Here is a 23,324-nt window from a genome sequence, read left to right as displayed (position 1 = left end):
GTTGTTTGCTTGCCTTGAAGTGACAGGCTCTCTTCGTATATTTTGGAGAAAATGTCTGCCAAATACCCAGGTCTGAACAAACAACCATAGTTTGTCTATTTAAAAAATGTTCCATGGAAAGAGCAGCAAGTTGGGTTCATAATTCAAACAGCACTCGTGCTTTTTTCGAAGACCACCAGCATACTGTGGTGTACAGCAAAAGTTTTTTGTTTTTTTTTTTCTTAGAGACGGAGTCAAGACTGTTGCCCAGGCTGGAATGCAGTGGCATGATCATAGCTCACTGCAGCCTTGAACTCCTAGGCTCAAGCAGGCCTCCTGCTTCAGCCTCCCAAGTAGCTGGGGCTACAGGAATGTGCCACTGTACAAGGCTAATATTTTTATTTTTTGTAGAGACAGGGTCTCACTATGGCTGGTCTCCAACTCCCAGGCTCAAGTGAACCTACTGCCTTGGCCTCCCAGAATGCTGGGATTACAGGTATGAGCCACTGCGCCCAGCCAGCATTTCCTTTTTTTTTTTTTTTTAAGACAGAGTTTTGCTCTTGTTTCCCAGGCTGGAGTGCAGTGGTGGGATCTCACCTCACTGCACCCGCTGCCTCCCGGGTTCAAGCAATTCTCCTGCCTCAGCCTCCTGAGTAACTGGGATTACAGGCATGCGCCACCACGCCTGGCTAATTTTGTATTTTTGGTAGAGACGGGGTTTCTCCATGTTGGTCAGGGTTGTCTCGAACTTGCAGACTCATGTGATCTGCCCGCCTTGGCTTCCCAAAGTGCTGGGATTACCAGTGTGAGCCACCACGCCCGGCCACATTTCCTTTTTAAGGTGGAATGATATTCTATGTTATGTATTAACCACATTTTGTATATCCATTCATCTGGCTATAGATACTTGGGTATTCATCATGATTCTTAGCTTTAAATGTGGTTCTTTAGGACGTCCCCTTATAGAAGCATCAACCTCCACGCCAGGCTTAATAAATGTAGGTCTGAAATAATGGCTTCCCCCCCTCACTTCCTACTCTGCTCCCTAGTTTCTTTAGCTATACAATGGGGTAATGTTCTTACTATCTTAGAATTGTGACGCTGAACTAAATAATGTATTTAAAATGTCAGGCGTTAGGCCGGGCATGGTGGCTCATGCCTGTAATTCCAGCACTTTGGGAGGCCAAGGTGGGCGGATCATGAGGTCAGGAGTTTGAGATCAGCCTGGCCAACATGGTGAAACCCCATCTCTACTAAAAATACAAAAATTAGCTGAGCATGGTGGCGTGTGCCTGTAACATTATTAATTCACTTAAAAAATGAAATGAGGCTGGATGCGGTGGCTCACGCCTGTAATCCCAGCACTTTGTTAGGCTGAGGCGGGCGGATCACCTGAGGTCAGGAGTTCGAGACCAGCCTGGCCAATATGGTGAAACCCTGTCTCTACTAAAAATACAAAAATTAGCCAGGTGTGGTGGCTCATGCCTGTAGTCCCAGCTACTCGGGAGGCTGAGGCAGGAGAATTGTTTGAACCCAGGAGGGGGAGGTTGCAGTGAGCCAAGATAGTGCCACTGAACTCCAGTCTGGGCGACAGAGCGAGACTCTGTCTCAAAAAAATAAATAAAATGTCAGGCATTTAGTAATGTTAGTTTTTTTTCTTCCTTTTTTTCACTTAGAACTTAGCCTTGCATGTATTCTGTTAGCCATCTTGTGTATTCCATTTATCTCACATAATAAACTTAGATATTGACCATCTAATTCCACTTGGGAATAATTATCCATCATCAAATCTTTTTTTTGAGACAGAGTCGTTGCTCTGTAGCCCAGACTGGAGTGCAGTGGCATGATCTTGGCTCGCTGCAACCTTCGCCTCCCGGGTTCAAGCGACTGTCTTGCCTCAGCCTCCCGAGTAGCCGGGATTACAGGCATCTGCCACCATGCCCGGCTAATTTTTGTATTTTTAGTAGAGACAGGGTTTTACCATGTTGGCTAGGCTGGTCTCAAACTCCTGACCTCAGGCGATCCACCCACCTTGGTCTCCCAAAGTACTGGGATTACAGGCGTGAGCCACTGTGCCCAGCCACTTTATTATTATTTTTAATTTTAAATTTTTTAAATTTTTTAAAAACCGGATCTCACTAGAACTCACTATCACGGGGATAGTTGGCACCAAGCCACGAGGGCCCCTATGATCCAATCACCTCCCACCAGGCCCCACCTCCAACACTGGGATTACAATATAACACGAGATTTGGAGGGAACAAGATCCAAATCTTGTCTTTAGACAGGGTCTCACTCTGTCACCCAGGCTGGAGTGCAGTGGCACAGTCTCCGCTCACTGCAGCCTCAACCTCCCAGGCTCAGGTGATCCTCCTGCCTATGCCTCCTGATTAGTTGGGACTATAGGCGTTAACCACACCTGGCAAATTTTTGTTTAGAGACGGGAGAGTTGCTGTATTGCCCAGGCTGGTTTGGAACTGCTGGACTCAAACAGTCTGCCCACCTCAGCCTCCCAAAGTGCTGGAATTACAGGCGTAAGCCACCGAGCCAGGCCTGGAGAGGAGGAAACTTTTTTTTTTTTTGAGATGGATTCTCACTCTGTCACCCAGGCTGGAGTGCAGTTGCGTTATCTCAGCTCCCTGCAACCTCCACCTCCCGGGTTCAAGCTAGTCTCCTGTCTCAGCCTCCTGGGTAGCTGGGATTACAGGTGTGTGCCAACACATCTGGCCATGAGGAGGTACTTCTGAAAAATACTTATTTGTTAGTGTATTTCCTGTGAAGCAGTTCTTGGCTTCAGCAGCCTTAGACCTGATATGGTTTGGATCTTGTTCCCTCCAAATCTCGTGTTATATTGTAATCCCAGTGTTGGAGGTGGGGCCTGGTGGGAGGTGATTGGATCATAGGGGCCCTCGTGGCTTGGTGCCAACTATCCCCGTGATAGTGAGTTCTAGTGAGATGTGGTTTTTAAAAATGTGTGGCACCCCTGACCCCTTAGCTCTCCTGCTCCTGCTCTCGCCGTGTGGCACGCCTGCTCCTGTTTTGCCTTCCATCATGAATAAGAGCTCCCTGGGCCTCTCCAGAAGCAGATGCCAGCACCGTGCTTCCTGTACAGCCAACAGAACTGTGAGCCAATTAAGCCTCTTTTCTTATTACCCAGTCTCAGGCATTCTTTTTTTGTTTGTTTTTTGAGACGAAGTCTCGCTCTGTCGCCCAGGCTGGAGTGCAGTGGTGCGATCTCAGCTCACTGCAACCTCCACCTCCCAGGTTCATGCAATTCTCCTGCCTCAGCCTTCTGAGTAGCTGGGATTACAGGCACATGCCACCACACCCGGCTAATTTTTGTATTTTTAGTAGAGATGGGGTTTTACCATGTTGGCCAGGCTGGTCTCGAACTTCTGACCTCAGGTGATCTGCCCACCTCGGCCTCCCAAAGTGCTGGGATTACAGGCGTTGGTCACTGTGCTCGGCCTCAGGCATTCTTTTATAGCAATATGAGAATGACCTAACACACCTCCCTTTCCATTATGCTTACCTGAAGTCTACTCCCCAAAACATCCAGATAGTCAAGGACTTTCCCCCTTTACTCAGTGGTCAACTGATTTATTTAAAGGCAACTTACCTTTCTCCCAAAGATAGTGATTTCTTTAGCATTATGCTAGATTAATTCTCCACCTAGTGGGGTTGGAGGGAAAGAGGTTGGCTATTTTCTCTGCTTATAAACGAGTCCAGTCGTTGGTGAGTTCTCCTTCTGAAGCCCATGTCGTGCATGTATTTTATTCTTAATGTTAGTGTTGCCTGTGAACCCTCTGACAGTAATAAAAAGCCCGGGCTTTGAACAAAGCCAGACTCCCTGTGTTTAGATCTTGGCCTGTTACATAATCTTGGGCAAATAAGGGATACTTTTTATTAGCGATTTATTTTTTTATTTTTATTTTTTGAGACGGAGTCTTGCTCTGTCGCCCAGACTGGAGTGCAGTGGCGTGATCTCGGCTCACTGCAACCTCTGCCTCCTGGGTTCATGCGATTCTCTTGCCTCAGCCTCCCGAGTAGCTGGGATTACAGGTGCACACCACCACGCCCGGCTAATTTTTTTTTTTGTATTTTTAGTAGAGACGTCTAGGGTTTTACTATGTTGGCCAGATTGGTCTCGAACTCCTGACCTCGTGATCTGCCCACCTCGGCTTCCCAAAGTGCTGGGATTACAGGGGTGAGCCACCGCGCCTGGCCTTTTTTTTTTTTTTTTTTTTTAGGCAGAGTCTCACTCTGTCACCCAGGCTGGAATGCAGTGGCACAATATTGGCTCACTGCAGCCTCTGCCTCCCAGGTTGAAGCAATTCTCCTGACTGAATCTCCCGAGTAGCTGGGATTAAAAGTGCACACCACCACGCCCAGCTAATTTTTGTATTTTTAGTAGAGACGGGTTTTGCCATGTTGGCCAGGCTGGTCTGGAACTCCTGACCTCAGATGATCCGTTCACCTCAGCCTCCCAAAGTGCACCTGGCCCCTTTTATTGGTGATTCTGACAGCTACTTGTGTTAAGTTGGCTTGATTGCATTTCCCACTGGCATAGAGCAAGGCGAAGGGAAAAGATGACATGAAATAATGTATGACCTCCTGCCATGTTCAGATTCTGAGCTTGCATTAGTAATGGAAAAGTGAGTAAGTATAATACTGTGATATCCAACCAAAATCTCAACTTAAAAGGTCTTTTTTAAAAAATAAAAGTAATACATTCATACAATAAAAAACACTGCTTTCGGTTTTCTGCTCGGAGGAGGCCAAGATGCTTTCTTTTTTTTTTTTTTTTTTTTTTTTTTTTGGAGACAGAGTTTTGCTCTTTTGCCCAGGTTGGAGTGCAGTGGCACGATCTTGGCTCACTGCAACCCCTGTCTCCCAGGTTCAAGCAATTCTCTGCCTCAGCCTCCTGAGTAGATGGGGGTTACAGGTGCCTGCCACCACGCCCAGCTAATTTTTGTATTTTTGGTAGAGATGGGGTTTCACCATCTTGGCCAGGCTGGTCTTGTACTCCTGACCTCGTGATCTACCCTCCTCGGCCTCCCAAAGTGCTGGGATTACAGGCGTGAGCCACCGCCCCCGGCCTGCTACTTTGATGGTCCCAAATCTGCGTTCGTCGGACACCCGCTGCCTCCACCATGCAGCTTAAGTTTGACCTAACGAACTTTGCCTTACAGATGTGGCACGGATCTTTAAGAACTCTCTGTAACCATTAGAGATCCTGGGGACTGCCCAGTCTGGATTGCAGTGTTGATGGCTGTCACTCTCATGACATTGTAGATGACATCAACAGTGATGCAGTGCAATGCCCAGCTATTTAAGAAGCACAAAGGGGCCAGGCATGGTGGCTCACGCCTGTAATCCCAGCACTTTGGGAGGCTGAGGCAGGCGGATCACGAGGTCAGGAGTTCAAGACCAGCCTGACCAACATAGTGAACACTCCATCTCTACTAAAAATACAAAAATTAGCCGGGCCTGGTGGCGCACCTGTAATCCCAGCTACTCGGAGGGCTGAGGAAGGAGAATTGCTTGAACTCCGGGAGGCGGAGGTTGTGGTGAGCCGAGATTGTGCCACTGCACTCCAGCCTGGGCAACAGAGTGAGACTCTGTCTCAAAAAAAAAGAAGCACAAAAGAAAATATTCCAATAAAGGATCATTTGACAGCCAAAATGTAAAATAAGGCAGAGCCAAGAATTATAAAAAGAAAAAATAATTATTATTTCCAACTTCTAGGCCCACAATCCAAACAAAGGTAATTATGGTGAACAATTTTGGGGATATTCTTGTAGGAAATTGTACATATATTGGCTTATGTAGTATATGGATATTTTAAATTTATACTGATGTATTCATCCTGTACTGGCCATTTGCCTTTTTTCCTACCTAATTATACTGTGTCAACATATGATCTATTTTATTCGTTTGAATGACTGCATAGTTTTACCTTGTATGGATGACCATTATTTAACGAGTTCCCTCTTGGTAGACATTTAGGTTGTTTTCTGGTTTGGTGAGTAACCATTTATACTTGAGTGAGAATATCTGGAATAAACTCCAAGTGGTAGAATAGCTGGGTGAAAGTGCATGTGAGTTCAGACATTGATAGAGCTTGCTAAATACCTCTACAAACCTACTCTACCAATTTAGAGCCCCCCATCCCCCGCCAAGAGTATGCTGAGTGCCCTGTTTGCCCACACCAAAGTTGTTTTTTTACTCCTTTAAAATGTGGTTAGTTAAAGATGGTACCTTGGTTTGCTTTGCATTTTTATTTGTATATTGGGCATTTTTAGTTCTTTAATCATGATCTGCTTGTTCACAAACCCTTGAAAACTGCGTCTCTGGCTCATTTGTAAGGGCTTCCTGCAGTCTTTTGGTTAGTCTGAAAGTTTTAGTTTTTTAAAATTTGTTGTAGATTTAGGGGGTACAAGTTTTGTTACATGGATACATTATGTAGTGGTGAAGTCTGGGATTTTAGTATAACCATCACCCGGAATAGTATAAGTTGGCCCCAATAGGTAATTTCTCATACCTCACTGCCTGTTGTCCCTCCACCTCAGGAATTTCAAATATTTTAATTATTCAGTAAACTAATCTCCAATCACCACCACTGACCCTGCCTCCTTTTTTTTTTTTTTTTGAGACAGAGCCTGGCTGTGTAGACCAGGCTAGAGTGCAGTGGTGCAGTCATAGCTTGCTGATCTTCCAAGCTCAAGTCTTCCTCCCACCTCAGCCTCCTGAGTAGCTGGGACCGACCGCAGATGTGTGCCGTCACACAAGGCTAATTTTTTAATTTTTATTAGAGACAGGTCTTGCTGTGCTGTGCAGGCTAGTCTTGAACTCCTGAGCTCAAGCAGTGCTCCTACCTCCGCCTTCCATAGTGTTGGGATTACAGGCGTGAGCCACCACACACGCCCCCCAACCCCCTTTTTAAAAATAGCTTCTGGGTTTTTTGCTTTCCTTTGAAAGGCCTTCTTGGCTACTCTGTGCTACTGAGATAGCCATGCTCTGTCTATGGAGCAGTCATTCTGCTGTATATAATTTCATAAAAATAAAAAAACCAACAACAACAAAAGAAAGGCCTTCTTCATGCCAAGGTTATGGAAAAAAATTTGTTTAGGACTTCTTCAAGCTCTTTGTGGTTTTCATTTTTCATGTTTCAATCTTGGTATATCTGGAGGGGGTAAGACAGGATACCCCTTTGTTTCCCCATATGGTTTGGGAGATATCATAAATCATTTATTTCCTTTACCAATTTGAAATGACATCATTTTTAATGTAGTAAATTCCCATGTATGGGTCTGTGTGGTCTGTTTTTAAAGACAGTGCTATATAATTTAGGAAGTCTCAGACAAGTATTTCATGCCTAAAATTTAAATAAGATCTCACCTTTGGGAGTTTATATTTGGAAACATTGAGAATTTATTATCTTAAAGAATATAGGCATGTTGTAGAGACATGTATACCAGAATCTAATTATATAATAGTGCACAATAATATATCATTTTTATCTGTTAAAAATAAAAATCCTTTCATTTCTTTGTTCTAACACAGTAAAACAGACTACTATTTAAGGAGGCATTGAGTTATGTAATACATATTATAAAGGCTTTGATCCAAAATGGTTAAAACAGGAATTTGAGATAAATGATTGATAAAGTATTAGCTGTGAGGAAAACTGTGCTATCCAGAATAGTTCTTTGGAAGATTAAAATAGCCTTAGTGTATACACTATTTTAAATGACTTGTACAAAGCTAAAGTCATTTTTGTAATTTAGCCACATGGCAATGTAATTTTTATAATAGGTTTGTTTGTAAAACTTTGTATTTGGAAATGTGAAAGCCCCTCAAAATACTGGAAGGGTTTAGGAGGAAGGTTTATGTTTTACGAAATCAAATAAGGCCAATAGCTGATGCCCTGAGGGTATGGGGTATCTTTGATATCTTTCACTATTTCTTCATCTATTTCTGCCTCCATGCCCCTCCCAGGGCAGCGCGAGCATGGTTGCACATACACTGTTGTCCGTACAGTCCTGGTTAAAGTTAACAACTCTTAGGGTAAATTATTAGAAACATAGGGTTGGAAAGATTTTTTTTTTTTGAGAGGGAGTCTCGCTCTGTTGCCCAGGCTGGAGTGCAGTGGCCGGATCGCAGCTCACTGCAAGCTCCGCCTCCCGGGTTTGTGCCATTCTCCTGCCTCAGCCTCCCTATAGCTGGGACTACAGGCGCCCGCCACCTCGCCCGGCTATTTTTTTGTATTTTTTTAGTAGAGACGGGGTTTCACTGTGTTATCCAGGATGGTCTCGATCTCCTGACCTCGTGATCCGCCCGTCTCGGCCTCCCAAAGTGCTGGGATTACAGGCTTGAGCCACCGCGCCCGGCCGGAAAGATTTTTAGAGATACTTTGGTTTATCCTAAAACACAAAATTAAGGCCGAGCATAGTGGCTCACTCCTGTAATTCCAGCACTTTGGGAGGCTGAGGTGGGTGGATCATCTGAGGTCAGGAGTTTGAGACCAGCCTGGCCAACATGACAAAACCCCGTCTCTACTAAAAAATATAAAAATTGGCCGGGCACGGTGGCTCACGCCTGTAATCCCAGCACTTTCGGAGGCGGAGGCCAGTGGATCACGAGGGCAAGAGATCAAGACCATCCTGGTTAACACAGTGAAACCCCATCTCTACTAAAAATACAAAAAAATTAGCTGGGCGTGGTGGCATGCGCCTGTAGTCCCAACTACTCGGGAGGCTGAGGCAGGAGAATTGCTTGAACCCGGGAGGCGGAAGTTGCAGTGAGCTGAGGTCGTGCCACTGCACTCCATCCTGGGTGACAGAGTGAGACTCCATTTCAAAAAAAAAAAAAAAAAAAGCCAGGCGTGGTGGCACATGCATGTGGTCCTGACTATTCAGGAGGCCGAGGCAGGAGAAGTGCTTGAACCCGGATCGTGGAGGTTGCAGTGGGCCGAGATAGCGCCACTGCACTCCAGCCTGGGCGATGGAGCAAGACTCTGTCTTAAAACAAACCACAAAATTAAAAAACAACAACAAACTAACCTCAGTTCCTTAAATAATCACTTCAAATTATTTGAAGCTATCCCTACCCCCAAATTAGATGTGTCTTACCTCCCTAAATCCCAGAGTTAATCCCTGCTAAAAATTCTACGTATCTTTCATGATGTTTTCTAAATGCATATTGGTATTTCTAGTGTGCTGTGTATTTTTAGACATTTAATTTAGATTTATTTTATAACTGCGTCAGAGATCTGTTTGACTTTGAACTTGGCGTTTTCCAAAAGCTGATTAACAGTGTAATAGAGAGAACATTGACTCTTGAGTTCGGTGGACCTGGTTTTGAATTTTCCCAGCCCCTTTTATTGGTTTTAATATGATTTTGAGCGAGTTACTTAATCTCATCAAGTCTCATTTTCTGTACCTGGGAACAATAAGGCCTGTATTTCAGTGAGGCAGGAAAGGTTAAATGGGGTCACTTTGAGAACACCACGCACAGTGTCAGCCTGAGGTGCTAAAGGTTCCCTTTACTTATTTGATAAGTTCCTCCTAGACTGTTAAGGAATCTGAGGCAAGCTAAGGATGTCTGTCTAGGAAAATGGAGAAATATAGACAACCTTTCCCACCTGCTGCCTCTGAAGGTCCACTCTAGCTCTTGCTGGCAAGGACTGGGTAATTTGTGTCCTCTGCACATGCCTGGCCCTGGTCAAAGGTGTTTGAGCTCATGTGAGCAAGCAGTAGTTGAAATAATTAGGAAGTGAATGTAGGTGTTGGTAGAAGGGAAAGAAACCTAAAAAATTTTTTTTTCCTTTAGGTTTTAATTTCCATGTTCTCAGTTTTGAATGTTTTGATCCAAAAAGCTATTACAAGTAGTTGATGAATGCAGAGTACTTCCTCATGTCCATTTGCAAAAGTTTCTATGATAGTTGTTCTTTGCTCCTGCCATTTATTATTGATAAACTGGTGGCCGCCCATTTAGAAGGCATCTCTTGGTCAGTTAGCGAGTCCTCTTAACTCCAAGTATTGAGACAGTGGAAGGAAGATTGCGAAATATATCCTTTGACCGGAGGGGAGTGGCTAGGGTGGAGGATTATTGGTGTTTAAGGCTCTTGTAAATAAACATTTGTAGCACAGTGTTGTGCTTCTCTAAGAGGTACACATACTGCTCACAAGATGCAGATGTGTTAGCTTTTGTGTCATGATTTTCTATAGGGAAGGGTTCTAATAGAAATCCAGCTGGAAACTACTCAGTGTTGGTTTCATTTTCATTTGAGATTGGAATTTAAATAAACATTTCCTCCCCTTTTGTTTTTCCTAATGAGGCACTATATTAGAGAGCTCTCTTCATTTTGCTGTTAAAAAAAAATGTTAAAGCTCTTGTAAAGGTAACTCATGGCACCCAACTTAAAAGGTGAAAACACGCCTGCTGTGAAAGTCTTGTCCCCACTCACTCAGTTTGTCTCCAGTAATGTTTCTTTGTGTCTGGCCAGAGATTGGATATACTTCTCTGCTCATAAATTTATCCAGTACCTCCTCAAGCCCCACATCATGGCATATGGTAGGTACTACAGGGTATTTTGCTTTTTCCCTTATCAACCTATCCTTACCAGTAATTATATAACTGCCTTATTCTTTTTTTTAACAGATACTACGGTACTCAATTGGATGGATGTACGGCAGTTTATTCATCCAGTCTATTATTTATTGATATTTAGGATATTTTGGATTTTTTGCTACCATAAATAATGCTGCATAAATAACCTTATATATTATGTCATTCACAAATGTACTGGTATATCTGTAGGAAAAACTGATAAGAAATGAATTTGGTGGATCAAAGCATATGTGACTTGATGTTTTCTCCCTCCAACATCTTATAAAACATTTAAAAGATACTGCAAAGTTGATACTAAACATCAATTTTTCCACCACCTAGATTTTACCTTTGACATTTTACTCTGGTTGCTTTTTCAGTTATCTGTCCATTTAACTGTCGCTTCACCCATGAAGCCTTCAGAAGTGTATATGTGCTCAATTCTAGCAAATGCATGCAGCTCTGTAACTTAAATCCCCATCAAGATACAGAGCATTGCCAATACCCCAGAGGTTCCTTTGTGCTGGTTCCCGGTCAGTCCCTTCCGCAACTGGACTCCTTGGTGGTGAAGTCAATTTATCCTCCCACCAGGAATGCTTGAGAATGCCCCACACCCTCTCCAACAGTGTTGTCGAAGTTTTTGATGTGTAAAATGATATCTTATTTTTTTATTTTATTTTTTTTTGAGATGAAGTCTCGCTCTGTTGCCCAGGTTGGAGTACAGTGGTGTGATCTCAGCTCTCTGCAACCTCCGTCTCCCAGGTTCAAGCAATTATCCTGCCTCAGCCTCCCGAGTAGCTGGAATTACAGGCGCCCGCCACTATGCCTGGCTAATTTTTGTATTTTTAGTAGAGATGGGGTTTCACCATGTTGGCCAGGCTGGCCTCAAACTCCTGACCTCAGGTTATCTGCCTGCCTCAGCCTCCCAAAGTGCTAGGATTACAGGTGTGAGCCACCACTCCAGGCCAAGATATTTTCTTCCAACACTTCTCTGTGAGTGTGTGTATATACATACGTACATGCACACATATGGTTCCTGGCTTACTGTGGTTCAACTTGCATTGTTGACTTTAGGATGGATTTATCACTGTGTAACCCCAACATATGTTGAGGAGCATCTGTATACATATATATACTGCGTATACAAAATATACAGTACATTCTGTTTTGTAATTCATTTTTGTACATCTTATTTTGGGAGCATCTCTTCCCATTATTAAATAGGCTTCTCTAAGATGGCTGGGCCAGGACAAGGATGTTTGAACAGTGGTAGACAAAGGGTAATTATGAAGCGGTATATTTTTGTAGTTAAGAGCATGGACTCGGCAGCTAGACTGCTAGAGTTCAAATCTTTGCTCTGCAGTTTACTAACTGTGACCTTAGGCAGGATACTTAACTTTACATGCCATAGTTTGCTCATCTCTAAAATGGAGAAAATAAAAGTGCCTACCTTGTGGCATTGTTGTGGGGATTAAGCTAGTTAATATAGGAAAGTTCTCACAGTAGTGCCTGTATGTACTAGTTACTGTTTGTTAGCTGCTACTACTATTATTTATATAAGATATTGATCCAAGAAAAGGCGTCCAGAATGGGCATCAGAGAGAGAAGACAGATTAGGAAATTGTACTGGGCATATGATATGGAATTCTCTGGTTGAGGAGATGAGGTCTGAGAAATCATTTACAATTTAATAAAGTTATTGGCCTAAGAATTTGCTTAATATTCAATAGCCCAGGTACAGAGCCTCAAGTATAGGTTGTTTATTGAATAGTCCTTGGGGTAGAAAAATTGGGGCCTGCTATTTCAAGAGTATTTGTAGACTGTGGTGTGAATCAAGTCCTGTTGGAACTGGGTTTATTAATAAACAAAAGGATTTTGTAGAGCCAAAGTATATCTTCCATTAGCAAATGTAAAAAATACCCCAATACTACATCAAAATTAGTTGTACAAGAGAGAAGGGAAATGTAATACTGTCTTGCTTCTAATGATAAAAATAGTGGTATTTTCTTTTCTTTTTTTTTTTTTTTTTTTTTTTGAGACAGAGTCTCTCTTTGTATCCCAGACTGGAGTGCAGTGGTGTGATCTCAGCTCACTGCAACCTCTACCTCCTGGCTTCAAACAATTCTTGTGCCTCAGCCTCCCGAGTAAACTGGGATTCCAGGCATGTACCACCATGCCCAGCCAATTTTTATATTTTTACCAGAGATGGTGTTTTGCCATGTTGGCCAGGCTGGTCTTGAACTCCTGACCTCAAGTGATCTACCCACCTCAGCCCCCCAAATTTCTGGGTTACAGGCATGAGCTACCGTGCCTGGCCAGTAGTGGTATTTTCTTTAACTTGTGTATTAATGCCTAGGTTCTTTTCGTGGACTGTTTTCAGCAGCCATTTTTGCCCCTGTATGCTCCTCATCAGTTGGCATTTGAGTACTATTTGTGCATAAGAAGCTGTTGCTACCTAGGAGGATGTATACATCAAATATGTGGTATTGTAGTATGTGATAGGAGTTCAGAGGCAGGAGTGTCTGGGAAGACAAAAAAAATCAGAAGTATTAACTACAAATAGGAAGTGATGACATACATTAAAAGGAAAATAGGTGATGTGGTATTTGTGCAATATACAGATTAATGTTCTTGTTTATGCCATATGGCACCAGCTATTATTACACAATAGTTTTTTGGCCTTCTTTGAGTCTTTTTTTTTTGAGACGGAGTTTTCGCTCTTATCGCCCAGGCTGGAGTGCAATAACGTGATCTCGGCTCACTGCAACCTCTGCCTCCCAGGTTCAAGCAGTTCTTCGGCCTCAGCTTCCTGAGTAGCTGGGATTAAAGGCATGCGCCACCACGGCCGGCTGATTTTTGTGTATTTAGTAGAAACGGGGTTTCACCATGTTGGCCAGGCTGTTCTTGAACTCTTGACCTTGGGTGATCTGCTTGCCTCGGCCTCCCAAAGTGCTGGGATTATAGGCGTGAGCCACCGCGACCGGCCTGTAGTGCCATTCTTATACCTAATGGGTTTCAGGGAATAGGTTTGAAACTACTATTATTATTTTTTTTGAGATGGAGTCTTGCTGTGTCACCCAGGCTGGAGTGCAGTGGCGCGATCTCAGCTCACTGCAACCTCCGCTTCCCGGTTTCAAGCGATTCTCCTGCCTCAGCTTCCTGAGTAGCTGGAATTACAGGCGTGCTCCACCATGCCCGGCTAATTTTTGTATTTGTAGTAGAGGTGGGGTTTCACCATGTTGGTCAGGCTCGTCTTAAACTCTTAACCTCGTGATCTGCCCGTCTCGGTCTCCCAAAGTGTTGGGATTACAGGTGTAAGCCACCGCGCCTGTCTGAAATTTTTTTTTTTTTAAATTGGGAAAAATGGTATTAATAGTACTCACTTTTTCCCTCTCTATTGCTTTTGTGTAAAGGGTCTCTTTATATATCTGTGCACCCAATTAGTACATGACATTTTAATATTTGATTAAAGTAGAGGCGAAACTAGTAGTTACATGTGAAATGTAGCATTGAAATTATCACTTTGCACCTGTTCTGTTAATAATACTGCTATAGTATGTTATTCGGGTATATTAATGATTTTTTTTTTTTTTTTTTGAGATGGAGTCTCGCTTTATCACTCAGGCTGGAGTGCAATGGCGCAATCTCGGCTCACTACAACCTCTGCCCGGCTAATTTTTGTATTTTTAGTAGAGACAGGGTTTCACCATGTTGGCCAGGCTGGTCTTGAACTCCTGACCTCAAGTGATTTGCCCACCTCAGCCTCCCAAAGTGCTGGGATTACAGGCATGAGCCACCTCGCCCGGCCTATTAACAATTTTAAGAAGTTTCTACAGTAGTGAAATCATACAAATGAGTTTTCCTGAAACTTGATTGTGAATCCTCTCCCACCCCAAGAGATGAGGTCTCACTGTATTGCCCAGGCTGTCCTCAGACTTGCCTTAGCCCCCCAAATAACTAGGACTACAGGCATGTGCCACGATGCGTGCCATCGTGAATTTTTGAAAAACTTTATGGGTTATGCTTCAGAAACATTGCTCTATAGAATATGATACATATGGAAGTGAATTTTTGAAATCTTTTCAAATAATTTAAGAGTTTCAGTATTTGTAAGTTCTTTCTATCTGAATTAGACTTAGAGTGTGGCATCAAACCATAACTCTGAAATAGATAACCCATTTCCCCTTAATGTGTTACTTTTTTTAAGAAATCAAAGTATTACAAGTACATTATTTTAGAAGTGTCATGAAAAGCAGCGTATCTTTAATCTGTCTTCTTAGAGGAAAATATTTGTTTTGGTTCCTCTTCTTGAATAATGTATAAATTGCAACTTTAAAAATAAGCTTTACTGAAATAAAACATAAATTGAGAAAAGTATACAAATCATAAATGTTAGGCTTAATGAATTTTCACAAAGTGAATGCGTCAAGCTCATCTAGACCAAGAAATAGAACACTACAAGCACCCCGGAGGCCCCACCCCCAATGGTAACCACTATCCTGATTTCTAGCACCATTTATTAACTTGCCTTGTTTTCGAACTTTATACATAAATGATTTCCTATAGTAGATACTCTTCTGGCACCCTTTTCACAACATAGGTCTGTGAAACTCATCTATGTGGTTGCATCTAACAGTAGTTCATTCTTACTGCTTATATACTACAGTTTATCCATTCTGCTACTGATAGCAATTTGGGTTGATTCCATTTTGGAGCTATTACGAATAGTGCTCCTTTATTCTTGGCCTTTGGATACACATATGTACACACTTGGGCAAAATCCCAGGAGTAGAGTTAACTAGGTTAGAAGGTATCCATATTGCCAAAGAGTTTTTCAAAGTGTCCTTGCCAATTTGTTCTTATGAAAGCACAGTATTGGATTTATCAACATTAGACTATAAAATATAAGATTTTATTTTCCTTCTCCATCCCCTCCTACTTTGATATTTTGACTTCTTCAGTTGCATAAAATGATTATAACCTAAAATCTCAAATATCTGCTCTCCCATACATTTTTGAATGTAGCTTTTGTCCATTTGTGATAAGAGAAGGATACTAAACACCTCCTCACCTCAACTGTATTATTCAGAAAAGGAAGAGGCCCTCTATCATATGGAGAGTAAATGCACAGAATTGAAATTTGTGCCACATCATGACCAGGTAGTGTTCACAAGGGGAAAAAACTCAAATAGGGTTAACAATGTGATAGAAGACAGAGTAAGGTAAAATTACTGACGTTGCCGGGCGCGGTGGCTCACGCCTGTAATCCCAGCACTTTGGGAGGCCGAGGTGGGCGGATCACGAGGTCAGGAGATCGAGACCATCCTGGCTAACACAGTGAAACCCCATCTCTACTAAAAATACAAAAAATTAGCCGTACATGGTGGCGGGTGCCTGTGGTCCCAGCTACTCGGGAGGCTGAGGCAGGAGAATGGCGTGAACCCAGAAGGCAGAGCTTGCAGTGAGCCGAGATTGTGCCACTGCGCTCCAGCCTGGGTGAGAGCGAGACTCCGTCTCAAAAAAAAAAAAAAAAAATTACTGACGTAAGAATAACATACTGGAATAAAGGCATCTTTACCATGTGTATTACCTGTATGAAGGCTGGGATAGTTGCTTAAAATATCAGTCTCAAAATTTCCATGGCTTAGCATGAGAGAAGTTTATTTCTTGTACACCTATACTCCAGTGTAGGTTTTCTTTGTAAGTAAGGTGGCTTTCCTGTATGTACATAGGATATGGAGGCTCAGGCTGCATTTATCCTGTGGCTCTGCCATCTCTTAGGGTCTTGGAGATGTCTGCGTTTTACCAGAGTTGGGGAGAGATGGTGGAGAAAGAACTTGTGCTTCTGAGAATAAAAGTCTTGTTACAGAAAGGACAGTCGTGTCCTATACCCACATTCAGTTGGTGGGAACTTCATGCGGAAGTCGCCCCTTGGTGTAAGGGGCCTGGGGAATGTAGTCCCTGGCTGGGCACTTGTCTCATAGTGTCAGCTCCACAGGAACTTGGGGGAGCATGGGATTTTAATGGATAGCTAGCTAGCTACCCCTGCTGTACTCTCTCCTTGAGGATAAGATCAGAATAATTAATATTCATTAACTGGGGACAGTTTCACTTCTGTTAAGGTGCTAATTATGTTAAGTGGTGAATTTTCATATGGAAATCAATTTAGATTTATAACTAAATGGCTTTCTTGCCTCCTTTGGTACTGCATAGTTGTGTGATTCATTTTAACTTTAATTTCCTTATACTTTATAGTTAGGTCACCTCTCAGTGAAACCTAGAAAGTACCATATTTACATCAATTTTGCATACCACTAAGGAAGAAAAAACCGTCAGGCTATGATGTTCCGTTGCTTGTGAACATTCATTACATTTGATTTAACCCCTTCTCCATCTTTTTTCTCCTTCTCCTTTCCTCTAGTTTGAAATTGGCACAATGGAAGAAGCTGGAATTTGTGGGCTAGGGGTGAAAGCAGATATGTTGTGTAACTCTCAATCAAATGATATTCTTCAACATCAAGACTCAAATTGTGGTGGCACAAGTAACAAGCATTCATTGGAAGAGGATGAAGGCAGTGACTTTATAACAGAGAACAGGAATTTGGTGAGCCCAGCATACTGCACACAAGAGTCAAGAGAGGAAATCCCTGGGGGAGAAGCTCGAACAGATCCCCCTGATGGTCAGCAAGATTCAGAGTGCAACAGGAACAAAGAAAAAACCTTAGGTAATAATCCGTTCAGTGGTTGGACGTTTCACATACTAATCATTTTGCTTGTGTTTTCTGCAGCCCAGATCATTTTGAACACAACCACTTTAGAGGTGCTTAGCCAACACACCTAGTGTCTTCAGTGAGGTTAGTCCATGTGTCTGCTGCAGTTATGTACAGGAGGCCAAAACAGCAGGGAGGACGCTTAGCTTTTTTTCCAAAATAATCAAGAATTGGCTAATTAAAAAATTTTTTTTTAGAGACAGGGTCTCACTGTGTTGCCCAGGCTGGTCTCAAACTCCTAAGCTCAAGCAGTCCTCTCCTGCCTTGGCCTCCCAAAGTGCTGAGATTTCAGGTGTGAGCCTCTGTGCCTGGCCACACTGCAGTTATTTCTGATCATATTCAGTAATCGTGTTTAATCGTCTCTTAAAGGTCTTATTGGCTTTGGGTTAAATGAGAGAAGATTTCACTAATAAAATTTAATGTGAGTAGAAAAGCATTCTTTTTTGAAGTCACCCTTCCCCCCCACAGCAGTCTATATGTCAGAATTATTTTAAGATATATATTTTGATGCAATATCTTACATACAAGAATGAACATTACAAAAATAAAAATGGTACCTATCACCTAGCTTAAGAAATAAAAGATTACCCCTTACTTTGAAATGCCATTAGTCCCCTCCTATCTCAGCCACCTGCCTCTCTCTGCCAAAGTCCTTACAGTATTGTTAAGGTCTTTTCCCCACGGGAAGAGCTATCTTGTCATCCTTTAGTTAGTTGACCTTAGTTAACACATAGAATATACTTAGTAAATCATAAGAAAAGCATATGTTTTTAAATTGTTCATAGGAAAAGATATGTTCACCTGTGATTATGTGTGTCTTAGGCAAAGTGTAGTACCAACTGAAACTCCCTTTGAACTTGCTTCTATATTCGAACTTGGTTAGGAGGAAGCTTTAAAAAAATTTCCATGCAATTTGTAACTTGCCCTTTGTCTTAACTTGGACATCAGTGATTAGGCAAGGAAATTTATAAGCTTTTAACCAGAGTTCTTAAAAATAGCTAGCAGTGTTAGTGAGTGAGTTAAGAAATTTGGGGTGGGGGTGGGGAGGGGAGCGAGGCCTGCTAATCCAGAATTTAAAAATTGCCTTTTTCATTGAGCTGGTAAATCTCTTATTTATAATCATAGGTGTAAGTTACTTTACTCTGGATGTCAGAGCACAGGAATCGTTAGTAGAATTTACAGGTTAGATTTGATCTCATTCTTCTGGGACTTATTTCTTTTCTTGTTAATCATCAGGAAAAGAAGTTTTATTACTGATGCAAGCCCTAAACACCCTTTCAACCCCAGAGGAGAAGCTGGCAGCTCTCTGTAAGAAATATGCTGATCTTGTGAGTATTAAATCAAGGATGTGAGCCATATAAAATATAGTGAAATGTGTGTGTGCTTGGTAAGTTTCTTAAAGTACAAATTTGATATGGCCTTAAATGTAAAATTGTATTTTATTCTGAAATTGAAGAAGAGAATCTGCTTTGTTGGGGCTTTTTGTTGGTTGTATAGTTTCATTTTATGAGGTAATATTTAGGGAACATTGTAATACTAAGATGTGGCAAAGATTTTCTAAAACTCGGTTTTAGAGTATAAGTCAGCCTTTGCATTGCTGTGTTGTGATGCCTTAGGTGCCACTCAGTTGGGGTGAGGTGGTTCCTGTCTTAAACTTTTCCTAATGGAATTCTAGAGATCAAGGGCTGTTTTGATTGAGATTGTGAGTTACATGAAATCGTCTGCTAAAACAATACTGTGTCTCAGAAATACTTATTTAGCGGCCGGGCGCGGTGGCTCACGCCTGTAATCCCCGCACTTTGGGAGGCCAAGGCGGGCGGATCGCGAGGTCAGGAGATCGAGACCATCCTGGCTAACACGGTGAAACCCCCGTCTCTACTAAAAATACAAAAAAATTAGCCAAGCTTGGTGGCGGGTGCCTGTAGTCCCAGCTACTCAGGAGGCTGAGGCAGAAGAATGGCGTGAACCTGGAAGGCAGAACTTGCAGTGAGCCGAGATCGCACCATTGCACTCCAGCCTGGGCGACAGAGCGAGACTCTGTCTCAAAAAAGAAATACTTATTTAGCATCTACTATGTGTCAAGCATCCTTTTTTCCATCTTCCAAAAAACATTGACCTTATCAAAGAGTTTGTTCTCAGCTACATTATTACAGGTAGCATTAATTCTGTTTTTGGAGTTTCTTTCTTTCTTTTTGAGACGGAGTCTCGCTGTGTCCCCCAGGCTGGATTTCAGTGGCGTGATCTTGGCTAACTGTAACCTCCGCTTCCCGGGTTCAAGCGATTCTCCTGCCTCAGCCTCCTGAGTAGCTGGGACTACAGGCGCGTGCCACCACGCCTGGCTAAGTTTTTGTATTTTTAGTAGAGACGGGGTTTCACCGTGTTAGCCAGCATGCTCTCCATCTCCTGACCTCGTGATCCGCCTGCCGTGGCCTCCCAAAGTGCTGGAATTACAGGTGTGAGCCACTGTGCCCAGCCCGTGAAGGTAGTTTCAACTTGGAAACCCTGCCATCCTATATGAATTGAAGAATGGGAAAGTCATAGAATCCTTGGAAAGAATGGTTGGGGGAAACTTTTAGAATAAGTGGTTCTAATATAAATGCTGGCATTATTGGCTTTTGTGAAATACTTAGGTGAATTCTCATGTACAATTTATGTGCATCTTCATCTGTTAAAACAGTTAATTCCATATCATAAGCCTATATATATATATATATATATATATATGTTTTTTTTTTGTTTTTTTTTTTTTTGAGATGGAGTCTTGCTCTGTCCCCCTGGCTGGAGTGCAGTGGCACTATCTGGGCTCACTGCAAGCTCCTCCTCCTGGGATCATGCCATTCTCCTGCCTCAGCCTCCCGAGTAGCTGGGACTACAGGCGCCCGCCACCGCGCCCGGCTAATTTTTTTGTATTTTTTAGTAGAGACGGGGTTTCACCATGTTAGCCAGGATGGTCTCGATCTCCTGACCTTGTGATCCGCCCCTCTCGGCCTCCCAAAGTGCTGGGATTACAAGCGTGAGCCACCGCGCCCGGCCATATTTTTTTTTTGAGACGGAGTCTTACTCTGTCGCCCAGGCTGGAGCACAGTAGTGCAATCTCGGCTCACTGCAAGCTCCACCTCCTGGGTTCACACCATTCTCCTGCCTCAACCTCCCGAGTAGCTGGGACTACAGGTGCCCGCCACTACGCCTGGCTAATTTTTTGTATTTTTAGTAGAGACAGGGTTTCACTGTGTTAGCCAGGACGATCTCGATCTCCTGACCTCGTGATCCACCCACCTCGGTCTCCCAAAGTGCTGGGATTACAGGCATGAGCCACCGCGCTCGGCCTACGCCATTACGCTTTTTAAATCAATGATTAGCTCAAAAAAAAAAAACAAAACAAAAACTGAATCCTATTAGTTTGTTGCTTCAAAAATGACAGTTACAGGCCAGGCAAGGTGGCTCATACCTGTAATCCCAGCACTTTGGGAGGCCAAGGCGGGCGGATCACGAGGTCAGGAGATTGAGAGCGTCCTGGCTAACACGGTGAAAACCTGTCTCTACTAAAAATACAAAAAAAAGTAGCCGGGCGTGGTGGCAGGTGCCTGTAGTCCCAGCTACTGGGGAGGCTGAGACAGGAGAATGGCGTGAACCCGGGAGGCGGAGCTTGCAGTCAGCTGAGATCACACCACTGCACTCCAGCCTGGGCGACAGTGAGACTCTGTCTCAAAAAAAAAAAAAAAAAAGAAAAAAGAATGACAGTTACTTTCCCTTAGTTTATGAAGTAGTCCAGGTATACCTCACTTAGCTGGCATTCAGCAGCCTGGCACCTTCCACTGTTTGTAGCAACAGCACGCCCTGTACATCAATGAAAATGTCCCAGAACAGTCACAAATGCAAAGATGGAAGAAAACAGCGTGGTTGGATTGATGGCTTCAGGAAAGGAATGCTTCCATTGTCTGTGGAAGCCAGTTCCCCTTGGTGCCTTTCACATGGGGAGAATGATGCAAGAAATGGTGGAAAAAGAAGAAAGACAAGAACAGAAAAGGGAAAAGAAAAAATGGAGAAAAGAGTAAAAACCAGAAAAAGTGGTGTCAAAGGTTAGCTACCCAACCCAGTGATGTGACAATGACAGACAGCCTTGAATTAGTTAGAAGAGAGAACAAATAGTGATCTGGGATAGTTGTTCTCAGACTCACACCGATCATTGAACTTTTGGTTAAAATGCACATTCTCATTCACTAGGTCTTGGTTGGGGCCTGAGGATCTGAATTTTAACAAATGCCCGGGCAACAGTGATGATGCTGCCAGACCTTGGATCACACTTGAAGTAGCAGGGGCGTAGGGTGTTTTTGTTTGTGGCTTTTGATTTTTTTGTTTTGATTGTGGGTTTGGTTATTGCTAAGCACCAGCAGTAATGACTGTGTTCATTTCAGGATGTGACACATCGAAGACTTGCCTAGTGAGTAATCTCTCTTTTATACAGATTTGTGCCAAAAATTTGAAAAACAAAATATGTATTGTTTCCAGAAAATGTTCTAAAGCTTGATTTCTTGAAGCAACACATATTTCACTTAAAAGGTAGATATAGGCTGGGCGTGGTGGCTCACGCCTGTAATCCCAGCACTTTGGGAGGCCAAGGCAGGCGGATCACCTGAGGCCAGGAGTTCGAGACCAGCCTTACCAACATGGAGAAACCCCGTCTCTACTAAAAATACAAAATTAGCTGGGCGTGGTGGCGCATGCCTGTAATCCCAGCTACTCAGGAGGCTGAGGCAGGAGAATCGCTCCAACCCAGGAGGCGGAGGTTGCGGTGAGCTGAGATCGTGCCATTGCACTCCAGCCTGGGCAACAAGAGTGAAACTCTGTCTCAAAAAAAAAAAAAAAAAAAAAAAGAAAGAAAGGTAGAGTATATATAGGTTGTATAGCAGTGAGACCACCAAGGGAGTCATAGCCTTTCCCAAGGATTATTCTGAAAAGTTCCCTTTTGCCATCACTGTCCTCTGCCCTTTTGTGACACATATCATCTGATGTCATTGTGCTTGTTGCACTGACATGCATAACTGTTTTGTGGAGCAGTTGGAATGGATTTTTGTGCACTGTAACTGGGATTGTCCATTGGGGAGACCCTATGGCCAACATGTTCACCAGATCACACAGATTCATGAAATTGTAGCATTTTGCTTTTAGCTGTGGATACCATTAACATGATCCTTAAGTACTTTATAATGCTTTTCTTTCCCATCCTGTAGTCAGTTTGTATAGATTATTATAGTGTAAAAATCTTAATGTATGCTTGTTTAGGTTCCATTCTCCTTACTCTTTTCTTCTGAAGTATCTTGGCTCTTCTTGGCCCTTTACTCTCTATAGATTTTAGATTCAATTTAGTAGTTCCGTGTGTTGGGGGGCACTATTTGGGATTTCAAAGAGCATTTCACAGAATCTGTAGATACATTTGGGGGAGAATTGCCGTCCTCATATTAATGTAACTTAAAAAGTGGTTATCCTGGCCGGGTATGGTAGCTCAGCCCTGTAATGTCTGTACTTCGGGAGGCTGAAGCAGGATTGCTTGCTATCAGGAGTTCAAGACCAGCCTGGGCAATGTCGCAAGACCCAGTACACACACACACACACTCACACACACACACACACTCTCACACTCATGCCTGTAGTCCCAGCTACTTGGGAGGCTGAAGTGGAAGAATCACTTGAGCCCAGGAATTGGAAGCTGCAGTGAGTTCGTGCCATATGGCACCCTAGCCTGGGCGACAGAGCAAGATGCTATCTCCAAAAAAAAAAAAAAAAAAAAGATTCTCCTTATGAGAAAAAAGTGAAATTAGATCCTTACACACCAGAGGCAACAATCAATTCCAAATAGATTAAAGGCTTAAATGTCAAAAATTAAGCTTTAAAATTTTTAGATATTATTTTGACTTATCAATAGGTAAATATTTTTCCAATCTTGAGTTAAGGAAATATTTC

The 23,324-nt window shown here is 42.8% G+C and overlaps 1 protein-coding gene across 3 annotated transcripts in view; it reads left to right on the top strand.

The window, feature by feature from the left end:
• TXLNG (taxilin gamma) overlaps positions 1-23,324 on the top strand; it is a 55,583-nt gene that overhangs the window by 11,543 nt on the left and 20,716 nt on the right. For 2 of the 3 annotated variants that reach the window (XM_007991140.3, XM_007991146.3), the window contains exons 2-3: positions 17,015-17,318; positions 18,600-18,691. In XM_007991140.3, coding sequence (XP_007989331.2) covers positions 17,015-17,318; positions 18,600-18,691 — 396 coding nt within the window. Of the gene's footprint in view, positions 1-2,974; positions 3,103-17,014; positions 17,319-18,599; positions 18,692-23,324 lie in introns of all 3 variants that reach the window. The other variant, XM_073013859.1, reaches the window with a different exon arrangement.

This window comes from Chlorocebus sabaeus, chromosome X (assembly GCF_047675955.1).
Source record: "Chlorocebus sabaeus isolate Y175 chromosome X, mChlSab1.0.hap1, whole genome shotgun sequence".
In the NCBI taxonomy this organism is placed as follows: Eukaryota; Metazoa; Chordata; class Mammalia; order Primates; family Cercopithecidae; genus Chlorocebus; species Chlorocebus sabaeus.
The sequence above is the reverse complement of the archived record's forward strand: the minus strand, read 5'-3'. Positions and strand labels throughout refer to the sequence as shown.